Source organism: Geotrypetes seraphini, chromosome 14 (assembly GCF_902459505.1).
Source record: "Geotrypetes seraphini chromosome 14, aGeoSer1.1, whole genome shotgun sequence".
In the NCBI taxonomy this organism is placed as follows: Eukaryota; Metazoa; Chordata; class Amphibia; order Gymnophiona; family Dermophiidae; genus Geotrypetes; species Geotrypetes seraphini.
Genome location: NC_047097.1, coordinates 18,680,848 through 18,696,697, shown reverse-complemented (window position 1 = coordinate 18,696,697; position 15,850 = coordinate 18,680,848). Strand labels below are relative to the sequence as shown.

Sequence of the window (15,850 nt, the reverse complement as noted above, 5' to 3'; positions counted from 1 at the left end):
TGGAGAGGGTGAAAAACCTGTCCTTATCTAGGTATATAAGAAATAAATTATTATTATTATTATTATTACTAGTCTATCCCCTTCAGTACCTTGAATGTTTCGATTATGTCCCCTCTCAATCTCCTCTGTTTGAGAGAGAAGAGGTCCAGTTTCTCTAATCTTTCACTGTACGGCAGCTCCTCCAGCCCCTTAACCATCTTAGTCGCTCTTCTCTGTACCCTTTCGATAATACCGTGTCCTTCTTCATGTACGGCGACCAGTGCTGGACACAGTATTCCAGGTGAAGGCGTACCATGGCCCGGTACAGCGGCATGATAACCTTCTCTGATCTGTTCGTGATCCCCTTCTTTATCATTCCTAGCATTCTGTTTGCCCTTTTTGCTGCCGCCGCACATTGTGTGAACGGCTTCATCGACTTTTCGATCAGAACTCCCAGGTCTCTTTCCTGGGAGGTCTCTCCAAGAACCTCCCCGGACATCCTGTATTCGTGCATGAGATTTTTGTTACCGACATGCATCACTTTACACTTATCCACGTTGAACCTCATCTGACATCCCTGAGGAAAGCTCTCTCCAGATATTATGAGGTCATAGGAAACCAGAATTGAGTTGACAACAACTCTGTGGGACTTGAAATAAAGGAGGGTTAGATTTACCAATCCCCTCTTCTACAAAGCCACACGGTAACGGCCCCAAAACCCTTTAAATCTCTATGGGCTTCGGGGCCATTACCGCGTAGCTTTGTAGAAGAAGGGGAAAATTTGCTGCACCTCCCCCCTCCTTTTATTGCGCTGTGATAGAGGTTCCTATCATGGCCTGGGGCGTTAAATGCTCCAAAACTGCTCCAACGCTCATAGAATTCCTATGAGCGTTGGAGTAGCGTCGGAGCATTTAGCGTCCTGGGCCATGGTAGAAACCTCTATTGCAGCTTAGTAAAAGAGGGTCTTAGAGATTTATCAGCCCTGTGTCTTGCGGCATAGTAGAGACTGGTTATTATATGAAGAGGTTTATACACTGCTGCTCTTCGAAAAGGCTTGGGCAGAGGAATATGATCTTGAACCTATGCAGGTGATGTGAAAGGGATTGTTTTGTTTCTGGGAGGGCAATTTGCAAATTAGTGACCTTTTGCCTGTTGTGGGACATTTGAACTTTAAACTTGTTTGATGGGAGGGATATTCTGAACAGGAGTAGTGGAGTAGCTTTGAATTTCTTTACCAGGTGCTGAGGGAAGATGGCTCTGTTAGGTCTTTGGATGACCTACTGGAAGGGCGAGATGCGGGGGCTTGACAATTTTTGCCTATAATGCTTTACATTTGCTTTTTACAGCTGCCAAAAAAATTGATGGATTTTTTTTTTCCAGAGGGATTACCCACTCTCTTTCTGATCTTCATATGGCTTTGCAGGAGCTTTTGCCTTTGCATGATTATTCAGAGGTATTCCAATCTTGGTCTGTGGAGCTGGGATTACAGATCTCAAACCAAGCTTTGGTTTCTATGTTACAGAAGGCTCCAGTGTACATTTGCAGTGCATGGTTAAGGCAATGTCATTTTGAGTGTTAACAAGAGCGTATTTCTCCCCAGTTCGAGTGCATAGAGTGGGCCTGCATTTTTCACCAACTTGTTTGAAGTGCACAGCCCAGGAGGGTTCCTTGACTCCTGTTCTTTGAAGCTGCCCATTGAGACAAGGTTTTTCGTTCCGGTTGACAGGTTTCTTGGGACATATGATAGGGCAACAGGTTCACCTTTCTTCCTCAAGATTTTGTATTTGGTAGCCCAATGGCATGTAACCTGTTAACTAAGGAGAAATAACTCTTATTGGCCAAGACCCGTCTTGTTGGTAAGAAATGTATTTTGTAAAGTTGAGTTGAGCCTTCCCCACCTTTATGCTGGAAATGGAGAAATGTGCTCTATACATATTGGACCCTAGAGACACAAGATGCTAGACAATCCTTAAAACATTGGAAATTGTTTATGGCAATATGGGTTATATACATACAATCCCTGCCTGAAAAATTGAGAAGTTTAATTGTTAACTAGCTTAATGTGTAACTTCTTATATCAGCGCTGATTATTGTTTGATTGCAGTGTGATGGGGGCATAGTGGAATGCTTCGGGATAAGAAGGGGGTAGAAGAATGGGATGTTTGGTATAGGCTGATGTATATAATGAACCACACTTTCTCTTTTGTTTGTAATCTTGGAGATATATAATAGCTCTTGTCTTTAGTTCATTATTAAAACAGATTTCAATTAAGAATTGCAGGCTTTTATAAGTTTTTCAGGTAACATAACATTAAATTACCATTTGTATTCCATTAAAGCCCTTATGAGTAAATGGCGGATCACAATAATTTCAGCTACTGGAAACAGACCTTGTTAAACATAGTATAATACCAAATTCCTTAAAATACAATAAACACAAATCTTAATCATTTTCAAGATAGAAATTTCTTAAATAAAAATGTTTTTTTAAAACTTCCTAAAACCATATAACAAACTTCTGATCTAATTAAAAATGGTGTGTTCCAATGCTTAAATGACCTTCCTCTCCAACTAGGAAATGTTCAAAAACACTGCTCAGAGAAAATAAAACAGCTGAGGTAAAAAAAACAACAACATTATTTTAGTAACTTGCAAAATGAATGTGAGACAAAAAAAATATGGTTGAAATCCTACAGAACCTTTATAGTATTTCTCTTCTATTTTACCTTTAGGTCTTGGTCTTTCTCAGGATGTTGCAGGAGCAACTTTTATGGCAGTTGGTAGTTCAGCCCCTGAACTGGTAACTGTTTTTCTAGGTATCAAACTCTGAATTTGTTCACCTTTTACATGATTTTCAAAACAGGCATGTTCTTGCCCATAACATATTAATTTTCTGTTTATTATAGGAGTTTTTGTCACAAAGGGAGACATTGGTGTTAGCACTATCGTTGGATCTGCAGTCTACAACCTCTTGGGAATTTCTGCAGCTTGTGGACTAATGTCATCCATGGTAACACAATCTTGGGCATCAGTCAGTTCTCATAATTGGTCAGTTATGTATTTGATTGAAGTTCTAAAATAAACTTTCCCAAGTCCCAATTGCAGCCCTCTCAAACTCTACAGTTCATCGGAGCCCTCCTGGACATACTTCGGCTCAGGGCTTTCCTACCTCAACCACGTCAGGATGCTCTCATTTGCCTTTGCCAATGGGTGTCTAGTCTTTCGACAGTTTCCGTGAGGCACATGATTGTCCTGCTGGGCCACATGGCCTTAACGGTTCACGTGACTCCTTTTGCCAGACTTCACCTCAGAGTTCCTCAGTGGACCCTGGCAAGATCAGGATCCAGTCTCTCAACACATTGCAGTGACTCCTTTGTTGAGACAGTCTCTCCGCTGGTGGATGCTCTCTTCCAATCTTTATATTTCTTTAAAGAAATATATTATATTTCTTTAAAGAAGACAGGAGATTCCACAGAAACTAATGCGCAATTGCTGAGGAATGAAGATCTTAATAGCTCAGAAATTTTGGAATCTTCTTTAACAGATAACTCTGAAAGTTCAACATTGTTGGTTTCATTTGTATTCGAACAAAATGTTAATTTGATCATGAAATTATACTTTAGAAATGCCCAAGTCCCTTTTTGTGGGGAAAAAAATCTGGGTTTACCCAGAAGTGACACAACAGCCACAAACCCCCTCTTCTATTAAACTGTGCAGAGAGCTGCGCTGAATGGCCCGTGCTGCTCCCGATGCTCATAGGAACTCTATGAGCATTGGGAGCAGCGTGAGCCATTCTGTGCGGCTCCCTGTGCTAGAAATTGCTAGCGCAGTTTCGTAGAAGAGGGGGGAAATGTGAGAAGAGCTTTTTATGGATATAAGACAAGAAGTGTTGACATTGGGTGCAAAATTTTTGTTGGCTTATCCTTGTAAATGTTGTATACAATATTTGTGTACTACTTATGTTTATTTTCAACCAGAACATTTGAGGGCATATATTGATTTGAAAAAGTTGTCTGCCTGAAGTTCAAGTTATTTAGATTGCTAATGTAAAGAGTATAATGGACCTTAATTCATGTTAGAGCCTTTCCTTATAAATTGTTTATGCTCTTAGATGTGTAATCTTGCCAAGGACCAAAGTCCCTATAGCCAGACCTACCACCCGATCATTGCATATTGCTGAAAATGCAACATGTAATTCTCAAAGTGTAATCAACTATATGGAGCAACTGTTTGTACTTAACTCTCAAGATGTTATAAGGGTCCCGACGCGAACCCCGTTTAGATAATCTTTTTCAAGGAACCCTCATTGAAAATATGGTTCTTGTATCAATTAATAGGGTGATAAGTCACTCTCAAAAATGTGCTCTGTCATATGAGAAAAATTCATCCGTGAAAGTTTGCGTTCATTTCCTCCTTCGCTCCTGCTTCCAGTGATTTTCCACTTTTTTCATTCTGTTGGAAAAATACAGAACAAAAAAGTGGAAAATCACTGGACTAAGGGCTCCTTTTATGAAGGTGCGCTAGCGTTTTTAGCGCCCACACTGGATTAGCGTGCGTGGCATTTTAGCGTGTGCTATTCCGTGTGTTAAGGCCCTAACACGTCTTCATAAAAAGAGCCTTAAGTGTATAGCCCTCATTGGAGACTGCCCCAGCTTTGTTGGTTGGGGTGAGAACTTTTCAGTGGCCCCTTGTATGTAATTATTTATTTATTTAATTTGATTTCTATCCTGCCCTCCCGGGAGCTCAGAACGGGTTACAAGCTAACATTCACAGTATGTTACATTGGACAGTACGGTTGGCAATACAATACAATTCCATACAATACAGTAGTATAATGACAAGGCCGGACAGTACAGTAACTTAAGGACAGCTTGGGGTGGGGACATTCATAGGAAATTCCTGGGGAGGTAATACAGTAGATTGGACCAGAGGGTCACCAACTAATGGTTGTTGGCGGGAGAGAGTTTAGAGGGGATTGTTTGTGGCTGGACTTTTAGTTGAAGAGAAAGGTCCCTAGGAAAAGGTGTAACATCAACTGTTACAGCAGGTTGGAAGTATATTTCATTTCATTTCATTCTGTATTTCAGATTTCAAAACTGCCTTGCTGGCCTTTGTTTAGGGACTGTTTGGCATATGCAATCAGTGTGGCAGCAGTTATAGCTATCACGATGGACAAGAGAATTTACTGGTGAGAACACCTTGCGTTTATAAACAAGTACCGTACTTTACCTTCTTGTTCAGCATAAACGTTAATCAAAGGAGGGTACTCAGTCAGTTTGCGCGATCCACAGTGAGAAAATTGGTGATATTCTAGTTTTAAGGAGGCATGGCATTCCATTTCCTACTAAAATGTCCCAGTCTATCAATACTACAAAGGTATCCCTTTTTCTGCCTTGCCAGAGAACATATTTCCGAGGTGGGTTTTGCAAGGCCGTGGCTGAGAAAGCAATAAAGGAAAGAGCTGACAAGATCCAATATGGGAAGCAGAAGTGAAGCCGACCATATGAAGGAAACAAATGCGCCCGACATGGCCATGTTTCTCCAAACTGGCTGCCTCAGGGACGGATGTATACCAGCTGATGTAAAACTCCATGGTTCATCAAACTGGTAAAAACTGTATCTCTAACATGGGTTTGTATGTAGCAAGTGCCACAACAAGTTGATACTTATTGATATATAGCCTAAATGGAGGAAAAAAAATCTAAGAATCACCTTTTGGGGATCATAGATTCCTCACCCCAAAATTGTACGGTGATGAATTTCTATCATCGATCAAAAACTTCCATCCTATCCTATGAAAACTTTTTAGATAATGAACTATTTTCTTTTTCTTTTATTATAATTATTAAATTACTTTTTGGATTTTATTTTCTTATATTATGTTGATTTCTCATAGTATAGATAAATCAATGTAACTGATACCAGCAGTCAGATGAAATTAAACATTTATCTGAAAATGATGGCAAATCAAAGTGTCTTCCTGCAGGGGTAAAATACCCAAAACGGCAAGAGAGTCGTTACTGACTCCGACTATATGCTGGACTCAGTGAAAGTGCTCAGTGCATTACTGATTCGACGGGTCCTTGTTTCGCCTTGATATCCGGGCTTTATCATGAAACGAGTGCACGTATCTAGTTGATCTGTTGATCCTTCATATGGTCTGCTTCTCTTCTGTTTTCCATTTTGTAAGGCCATACCAGGTTGGGCAGTATTTGACCTTTTAGAAGGATAGAAAGAGGGGAAAGGAGTAGGGAAAACCACAATTACATTTCAAGGTGTTGGCTTTCAGTAAGAAAATATCTGTTACAATCAAAAAGAAATGCTGCATATAAATGATTAAGTTAACATTTATGCTTATTTTCTATCTCTTGTTGCATGCCTATTTTCCATATATGTTATCAGTTTTTAAAAGGTTTCTCTGTTTAGTTTCTGGCAGCAATAGTATTTTTATGAGTTTCTTCTCTTTAAATAGAAGGGTGTCTGGATAGTTTTAGTTCTCTTTGCCAAAAAGTACTAATGCAGCTTTAAATTTGTTTTTGTTGAAGGTATGAAGCTGCTTCATTGCTCTCGATATATGGCCTCTATGTTGTGGTGCTGTGCTTTGATGTTAAAATTAATCAATACATCATCAAAAAATTTAGTCCCTGTTGTGCAGAAGCCGTGGAAGTGAATACTGAGGAGCAGCCACTAATAGGCTGGAAGGAAGAGAGTGGGTCACTCATTCGTTGGCAGTCAAAATCTGATAGCGGAATTTTTCAAGAGGAATCAGGTCATTCTCAGCTTTCTATAAGCTTACATGGACTTCATGAAATTACTGAAGGTAATTATGCCATTTAGAAAATCCTTAGAGAGATTTGTACAAAAATACTGTACATACAGAATCTCTCTATATACCTTTTTAACATATTCCATTTCACCTTTGTTCAACAATAACTCACTCTGATATTTACATAGGGCAAAAAGGTCAATTAATTTAGAGAGTGATATATTTAAACTTTAGGGCTCCTTTTACTAAGCTGCACTAGCATTTTTAGCGTGCGCTAGACGCTAATGCCTCCATTGACCTGGCATTAGTTTTTCCGCGTAGCGGGGTTGCAGGGGCGGAGCTTGAATGTCGGGGCTAAGAATTGTGTCAGGCCCAGGGAGAACTGCTGCTGAACCACCCATATGCAGCGTCTCCTGCGGGCTGCTCTCCGACGTTCCGGCTACATTCTGCATGCGCCTGAGAATATCTTCAATAGTGCCGATGGGGACTCCACCGGTTTGCCGCAAGGCAGCAGCGGCGCTCTGACCTCGTCTCTTCGGCATTGCAGGTAGGGGAAGAACAAACTCCTCACTACCAAATAGAAATTCCGACAATTAGGCAAAGAAAATCTCAGGGCATCTTACTCAGCGAAACAAGCTCGCGGCCATCTTGGATCAGGAGCCCTTAGTCTTAAGAATTCTGCGACTATATCAGAATTCAAAATTACCATTTTTAGCTCCACGGAAGAAAAACACGAAGAATGCCTCTTTTGGATCAAAGATATAACAGAATTAGAAAAAGTACAGAGAAAGATGACCAAAATGATTAAGGGGACGGAACAACTCTCTTATGAGGAAAGGCTAGGGATGTGGGGATCTTCAGTTTAGAGAAGAGATGGCTGAAGGGAGATATGACAGAGGTACCTCTTTTTAAATACCTAGTCTGCACTTAACAAGCCACCTTATCTCTCTGAAAAACAGGAAATAAATGAAGAGAAAATGTTACTTTATATTTTTAGTTTTCTGCTGATAATATCAACCATGAGATTTGGAAAAGTAATGTTGGGATAGGCTAGTTTGACAGTTTGTCAAAAAGCCAATCCTTGTGCCAATAGGACATATTCAGTAAAAGGAAAGACATCTACTTCTAAAAAATATCAGCTATCATGTGGAGTTCCCCAAGGGACTGCACTATCTCCTATATTATTTAACATCTTCCTGGCTCCGCTTATTTCTTTGATTCAGGAGATAAACATTGTTATGCTGATGACATTCTATTAGTTGCTAAAATTGATCCAATTCACTAAGATTTGAATCCTCTGAAAGAAGGACTTACAGTAATTACCCAATGGTTAGCTGACCATAGATTAGCCCTGAGTATTGAGAAATGTGTATCCTGTTGGATTACAGGACATTACTTACAACCGAATTTGGAAGTTTAAATTTTCAGAAAGAAAATCCCATTGGTAAAAAATTTTAGATATCTGGGAATTTGGGTTGATTATCAGCTGTCAGATATCATAAAAAAAGGATTTTACACATTAAGAGCCTTGAGGACTATATGAGGACTATTTCAGGAGAAATATCTACATACCCTTCTTCATGCTTTAATAATCTCAAAATTGGATTATTGCAACATTGTGTACTTGGGAATCTCAAATAGGAATCTGAAAAGATTACAAACTTTGCAGAATACTGCAATAAAAGTTCTAGGCTTTAAGAAAAATTTTATAGGGTAACACCTCTTTATTTGCAATATCATTGGCTACCCGTTCGTTACAGAATTCAATTTAAAGCTCTATTCCTTGCACATAGTTTTTTATTCTCTACAGCCTCCTTATTTACATTCATATTTGATTCCTTACTCGCCACTAAGGGCCTCTTCTACTAAACCGCGCTAGTGGTTTTAGCACCGGGAACATAAGAACATAAGAAATACCAGCACCGGAACAGACCATGGGTCCATCGAGTCCAGCGATCCGCACACGCGGAGGCCCAGCCAGGTCTACCCTGGTGAATACCTTAGTTACTCACTGTGTTTTTCAAGAAGATATGCATCCAACTTGCCCTTAAATCCTGGAATGGTGGTTTCCTCCACAACCTCTTCCGGGAGAGCGTTCCAGGCATTCACCACTCGCTGTGTGAAGCAGAACTTTCTGACGTTTGTCCTGGCCCTGTCTCCCCACAGCTTCGGTCCATGACCTCTTGTCCGAGTCACCTTCGACAATGTGAATAAAGGTGTTTCCTGTTCTATTTTTCGAATCCTTTCAGTATTTTAAAAGTCTCGATCAGATCCCCTCGCAATCTCCTCTTCTCGAGGGTGAAAAGTCCCAGTTTTCTAAGGCGAACTTTGTAGCTCAAATTTTCCATACCTTTTATTAGCTTCGTCGCTCGCCTCTGCACCCTCTCCAGTAGTAATATATCCTTCTTTAGATAGGGAGACCAATGTTGGATACAGTATTCCAAGTGTGGTCTCACCATCGCTCTGTATAACGGCATTATTACATCCTCAGATCTACTCATGATACCCTTCTTTATTATGCCCAACATCCTGTTTGCTTTTTTTTGCCACCGCTGTGCATTGAGCCGACGGCTTCAGTGTCCTGTCTATCATTACCCCCAGGTCCCTTTCTTGTTCGCTTTTGCCCAAAGTTGCATCAAATAAGGTATACTGGTGCTCCTTGTTTTTCCTGCCCAGGTGCATCACTTTGCATTTTTCTATGTTAAACTTCATTTGCCACTTCTCTGCTCATTTCTCCAGTTGTCTCAAATCTTTCTGGAGTTCCTCGCAGTCCATCTGTGACCTGATTGCCCGACTCAGTTTTGTGTCATCAGCAAACTTGATGATTTCACTTGTTGTTTCTTCTTCCAGGTCATTTATGTAAATATTGAACAAGATGGGCCCAAGAACCGAGCCTTGAGGCACTCCACTAGTCACTTTCTCCCAGTCCGAGAACTTTCCATTTACGCTCAAATTCTGTCTTCTCTCTTCCAACCATTTTCCTATCCATCTTAGTATGTCCCCTTCTATTCCATGACTTTGAAGTTTTCTGAGAAGTCGCTCATGTGGAACTTTGTCAAAAGCCTTCTGGAAGTCCAAGTATATTATATCCACCGGTTCTCCGCTATCAATATGTTTGTTCACCGTCTCAAAAAACTGAAGTAAATTCGTCAAATATGACTGCCCCTTCCTGAATCCATGTTGACTAGCTTTCATTAGGTCATGGGTATCCAGATGTTGGACTATGCTATCCTTGATCAATGCTTCAACCATCTTCCCAAGGACTGATGTGAGACTCAGAGGTCTGTAGTTTCCTGGTTCTCCTCTTGATCCTTTTTTGAAGATTGGGATGACGTTTGCTATCCTCCAGTCTTCTGGTATCTTTCCGGAAAAGTTAACTTCAGGACTTCTGGTATCTTTCCATGAAAGGTCACTTCAGGACTTGGGGTAGTTTATTTATTCAATTTTCTACACCGTTCTCCCAAGGGAGCTCAGAATGGTTTACGTGGATTTAGTCAGGTACTCAAGCATTTTTCCCTGGCTGTTCTGATGGGCCCAGGGTCACAAGGGGCAGCATGGGTTTGAACCCACAACCTCAGGGTACTGAGGCTGTAGCTTTAACCATTATGCCACACTCTCCCTAAAAAATGCAGAACTTCAATGACAGCTGAGGTCAAATTGATTCCATAGTATCACGCGAGGGTGACATCCACAGGTATAAGGGCTATTGGGATGGTATACAGTTGGGACCAGTGGGTTTTGGGTGAGTTTTGGAGGGCTCACAATACAATATAAGGGGGTTATAGTGAGATGTGTATCTGAGAAGTTCATTGCAGTGCCTCACTGCTCTGCTGTGATATCTGTATGGCCAGACTGCTACATCCCAGTGGCTAGCTTTTGTGTATTTTTATTTGGACTTTTTTTATTTTTTTTTTTAATAGTTCAAAAAGATAGACACACTGAGAACAAACAAAAGATAGACGTTTTTCTGGCTTGAAAATTAACATTATTTTTACTGGATTTTTGGATGTTTTTCCCGAATTGGATTTAGACATCATATTGAAAATGCCTCTCCATAAATCCTGCACAGTTTTTTTTTTTTTCCCTTTATGTACCACTTGAGTATCCATTTTTAGCTGGAACACTCTCATGGTGTTATATTGAGGCATCATTCTCAATCACAGCAAGAAACATTTAAATACAGGTAACAGGGATGTACTACAGGAGAGTTGCGACGTGTCTGAATAGTGGAATTAAATGAACATATAAATATAATCCAGAGCTTCATAAACGAACAAATAAAACCCCACATGACTGTAGTACAATTGTGTTAAAACAAAGAAAGAAAGTTGTGGATCTTCTAAGCAGTATTGAGAAAGCATCATACAAAATGAACCAGTGATGATTTTATTAGTATTCATTTAGATCAGTGGTCTCAAACTCAAACTCTTTGCAGGGCCACATTTTGGATTTGTAGGTACTTGGAGGCCTCAGAAAAAAAAATAGTTAATATCTTTTTAAAGAAATGACAATTTTGCATGAGGTAAAACTCTTTATAGTTTATAAATCTTTCCTTTTAGCTAAGTCTTAATAATAATATTGTCATTTATAGTTAGAGATATATGATCAAGAAACTGTTTTATTTGACTTTTGTGATTATGATAAACATACCGAGGGCCTCAAAATAGTACCTGGCAGGCCGCGAGTTTGACACCACTGGTGTAGATGTATAATCACAATGCCTTTGAAACTTACATGAGTCAGATGTGCCAAAAGTTTTCTTCCATTTGACATATGCAGGTAAAATACTTGTACATCTGGCAATAATTTTAAAAAGCTAATAAAAAATTAAAAAAAGATGCACAAATGTCTTCCCTAAATATAACAAAGAAAAAATCTATGTAATAAAGCAGACTCTAATAGTGGCACTTTATGTCTAAACATTAACAGATTCATCAAGTGTTTTCACAATGCCTGAAGCGGACTTAACTAGAATTTTCTGGGTGCTGTCTCTACCTATCATTACGCTGCTCTATTTGACAACACCAAATTGCAGGAGGCGTTTTTGGAAGAGATGGTTCATCTTGACATTTTTCATGTCAGCAGTGTGGATATCAGCCTTTACTTATATCCTCGTCTGGATGGTAACCATTGTAGGTAGGCCTAAAACTATGACAAAGTTGTACCATTATGTTTTATGTCTGCAAGAAAGAATCGCCTAGCGGTTAGAGTGCTAGGCTTACAACCAGGGAAGCTTCGTTCAAATTTTGCTGCTTCTCATCGTGATTTTGGATAAGTCACTTAACCCTCCAATGCCATTGAGCTCTCTGGGGGCAAGAAAATGTCCCTAACTGAAACTCATCTTGACCTATTGCCGAATAAATAAATTGAAGGTTAGATTTTCAAATAAGAGATATGCTTCTCAATGAAAATGCAGATTTAATCAGCATTAGAGATGCAGTGAAGGACTAGCCTAAGGTGGTATTTCTCAAGCCAGTCCTGGAATGCTCCCTGGCCAGTCCAGTTAACAAGATTATCGCACTGAATATGCATGAGACAGATCCGAATGCAAGCCTCAGCAAGCGTAAAGGGAAGGGAAAAGTAATTTTGGATATAGTTCACACTTTTCTCAGTAGCTCATGCCTGATGAGTTAGTCAGTATATTTCTGCCCCCAGAGGGCTTACAATCTAATTTTGCACCTGAGGCAAAGGAGGAATAAGTGACTTACCCTAGATCAGACATGGGCAACTCCAGTCCTCGAGGGCCGGAATCCAATTGGGTTTTCAGGATTTCACCATGAGATCTATTTGCATGCACTGCTTTCAATGCATATTAATTGGGAGAAATCCTGAAAACCTGATTGGATTCCAGCCCTCGAGGATCGGAGTTGCCCAAGTCTGCCCTAGATCATAAGGAGTAGCAGTAGGGTTTGAACCCTGTCTTTCTTAGTTCTCAGTCTGTGGATGTAACCATTAGGCTATTCCTCAGAATAGATATAATCTCACAAAATTAGCACAGTCAAGGTTAAAATATAGCTACATTGTTTTTGTGAGGTTATTTTAAAAAGATACCTAGGTGCCTCAGCTTCAGCCTACTGTGAATTCCAGCCTAGAGGACCTGTTATGAAATTACTCTCCTAATTAACTCAGATACTTGTGAAGATTCATTAAATGTTAGTCTTGGATCACTCCTGCCTATGCCAGCTGCAATCACAAAATGGCTGCCACGACCTTCTGAGGAAGTCGCAACAGCTATTTTGACTGTGGAAACTGAATGGACAGGAGTGACTGAAGATCGCTGCTGCCCTAAAGAGGCTACCAGGGTTTATAAGGTATTCCCGGGGAGAGGGGGCACCTACAGTTGGGGCTCATTTTTATTTGGTGATGGTGAAGTGATACCAGAGTGAGGCCTATTTAGGTTTGGAAGAGTCATAGAGTGAGGCCGGATAGAGCCCCGTCTTTGTTTGGGAGAGTCATGGAGTGAGGCTGGAGAGGGGTGGGGGGGACATGCTGATACCATTTTTGGTTTGAGCTTCAGCTGCAGATTTGCTTTCAGCCAAAACAAAAATTGTTTCGGTTGCCATCTAGATGAGCTCATAATCAAAAGAGAAAAACGTCCAAAATACCGGCCTAAATCGGCACTTGGACGAACATATCTCTAAAACGTCCAAGTGCTGATAATCAAACCAGGTTTTGGACGTATTTCTAAATGACTTAGGCCTTCATAGAGCCGCTCAGGCAATTCTATAATGTGGTACCTAGAGGTAGGTACTTCTTAGACATGCCAAAGGCATCATTAATTGATAAGTGCTACCTTATAGAATGGAATTTAGTGCACACAGGCGCCTACCTAAGAGGGCCATTTTTGAAAAGGCTAAGTCCAATTTGGATGTTTCCCACTAAACATCCAAAGTTGGAAGTACAGAAATGTCTATTTTCGAAGCTGAACTGTTAAACAACCGTTAAAAAAAAAAAAAAAATTTTGAAAATCACCTACTTACGTCTAGGCAGACAGGGCATTCAACCCTTAGGATGCCTAACTTTATACTAGAGAATGCCACATGAACAAATTTATCCCCGTGAGTTCTGTCCCTATCTTTTCCCTATCCCTGCAACCTCCGTCCTCATCTGCACAAGCCTCGAATGCAGGGATGGGACAGAAACAGAACTCATAGGGATGAGACATGGAGAAGAGTAGGGTTTTGGTAGGGTAGAGTAGGCTCACACTTTCCATCATAAATTTACTTAAAAGTGACTTAAGGACCTGGGTCCTCCTCTCTATGGTTCACTAGCCCATCCTCCAGGTTACTTAAGACATCTGTTTGATGCTCTACTAGGCTTTTCCATACCAGGTGCTGCTATTCTAGAGACAAGTATGTACTCTTGCATTCAGATTTTGGGGTGGTGGGAGGGGGTTAGTGAGAAGTAACGGAGTGTGGGGAATCTTACCTTAATGTATCCAGTGGTCATCTGGTCACTTTGAGTACTTTTGTGGCACTTAGACGCTTCTACAATAGGTCTAGCACTGAACATCTATGTTCAGTCCATGACATCTTGGGAAAGGTTCAATATGTGCTGGACATCCAAGTTAAGCCCACCCTCATCACGCCCTTTGGAACTTTGGACACACAGTGGGAGAAACATCCTGCTAGATGTCCAAGAAACTGGTTTTATTGGCATTTGGACATCCCAGTGATTAGGACAACTGACTTAGGTAGTCTTTTGGATATATTAGTTTTTTTATTATAAGCCCCATAGTGCCTTATTGCAAGAGGGCTTGGGTAGAGCATGGGTGGAGATGGGCAGATGATTGATGTGTCTTCCATGTATGTGTGCAGTTTATAGAACACTATAAACTACTGTATATGCATCAGTTGGCATACTTAGGCAAACCTAAACCTAGGCACACCAATACTGACTTCCACCAGTATTCTATAACAATTTTAGCACCAAGATGCCATTGTAGAATTGGCACTAATTGCAAGGCATTGGGGCACCTATACTGAGGTGCCAAGTTGTACAGTAGAATTGCTGCAGTAGTCATTTGTGTGTCTTTCATAGGGATATTGTACCTTTGAAGCTTGCCATGATGTGCAAATACATACATGAAAACTGGAAGTTAACACAGTGGTTGTATCTTCATTATAGGAGAAACACTGGCTATTCCTCAAACTGTGATGGGTCTCACCTTGCTGGCTGCAGGAACAAGCATACCTGATACAGTGGCAAGTGTACTAGTTGCCAAAGAAGGTATGGAAACTTACCTGTTTAGTGATTCAGTTAATTGTTCCACCTGGGAAGTAAAATAAATCACATGTCAAAACTTAGAAAAACTGCCATGGATTTCAATTAATGTCATAGGGTATATAGTATATCTATTTTTAATCCTTCAGCTTTGAAAATAACCCATTGTTACACTTCACTGAGGGATTGTGCTGTATTTAATTTAAAAAAAAATTATATTAACTATGGCACCCATTTTCTAAAGAAAAAAGCATCCCAAAAGCTGCAGATGCATGGTTTTCTCACTAAGGTCCCCTTTGATGAAGTTGTGTTAGGCTTTTTATTGTCAGCCATGGCAGTATTAGGTCCGATGCTCATAGGAATTCTATGAGCGTTGGAGCTTTTACTGCGATGGCCAGTGATTAAATAAAGCCTAATGTGGTGTCATAAAAGGTGTGTGTGTAAAATGTCTAAGTTGCAGTTTTCAAAAAGGCAGAATTGGGACTTTTTCACGAGTTCATCCAAACAGTCAGGGGGCATGTTGAAGTTGTATTTTGGATGGTACTTGGACAAGCTTTAGACATTTTTTTTTTAATGTAAATCATATTTATTAAATTTCAAATACAAACAAAATAGTAAAAAAATAATTTCAAATACAAGAAAAACAAAATTTACAGAGTTAATATACAATAAACATTATCACTAAAAGCAAATATAACCAATTCCCTCCCCTTTTTTCCCCATTTTAGAACTGTAATTACATATTAAATAATATGTGGCTGCGAGTGTGTGGTGTTAATGTATCTAAATAAGGTTGCCAAATAGTATAGCAGAGGAAGTTGGGGCACAGTTATATGAAGGGCCCGACCACCTACTACTCTTGGACTTTGTTGAGGGGGCCTT

General features: G+C 40.1%; 1 protein-coding gene across 3 annotated transcripts in view; it reads left to right on the top strand.

The window, feature by feature from the left end:
- SLC24A5 (solute carrier family 24 member 5) overlaps positions 1-15,850 on the top strand; it is a 38,907-nt gene that overhangs the window by 9,479 nt on the left and 13,578 nt on the right. For 2 of the 3 annotated variants that reach the window (XM_033920390.1, XM_033920388.1), the window contains exons 3-8: positions 2,712-2,795; positions 2,886-2,989; positions 5,067-5,167; positions 6,525-6,799; positions 11,675-11,881; positions 14,873-14,974. In XM_033920390.1, the coding sequence (XP_033776281.1) occupies positions 2,712-2,795; positions 2,886-2,989; positions 5,067-5,167; positions 6,525-6,799; positions 11,675-11,881; positions 14,873-14,974 (873 nt within the window). The remainder of the gene's footprint in view (positions 1-2,711; positions 2,796-2,885; positions 2,990-5,066; positions 5,168-6,524; positions 6,800-11,674; positions 11,882-14,872; positions 14,975-15,850) is intronic. The other variant, XM_033920391.1, reaches the window with a different exon arrangement.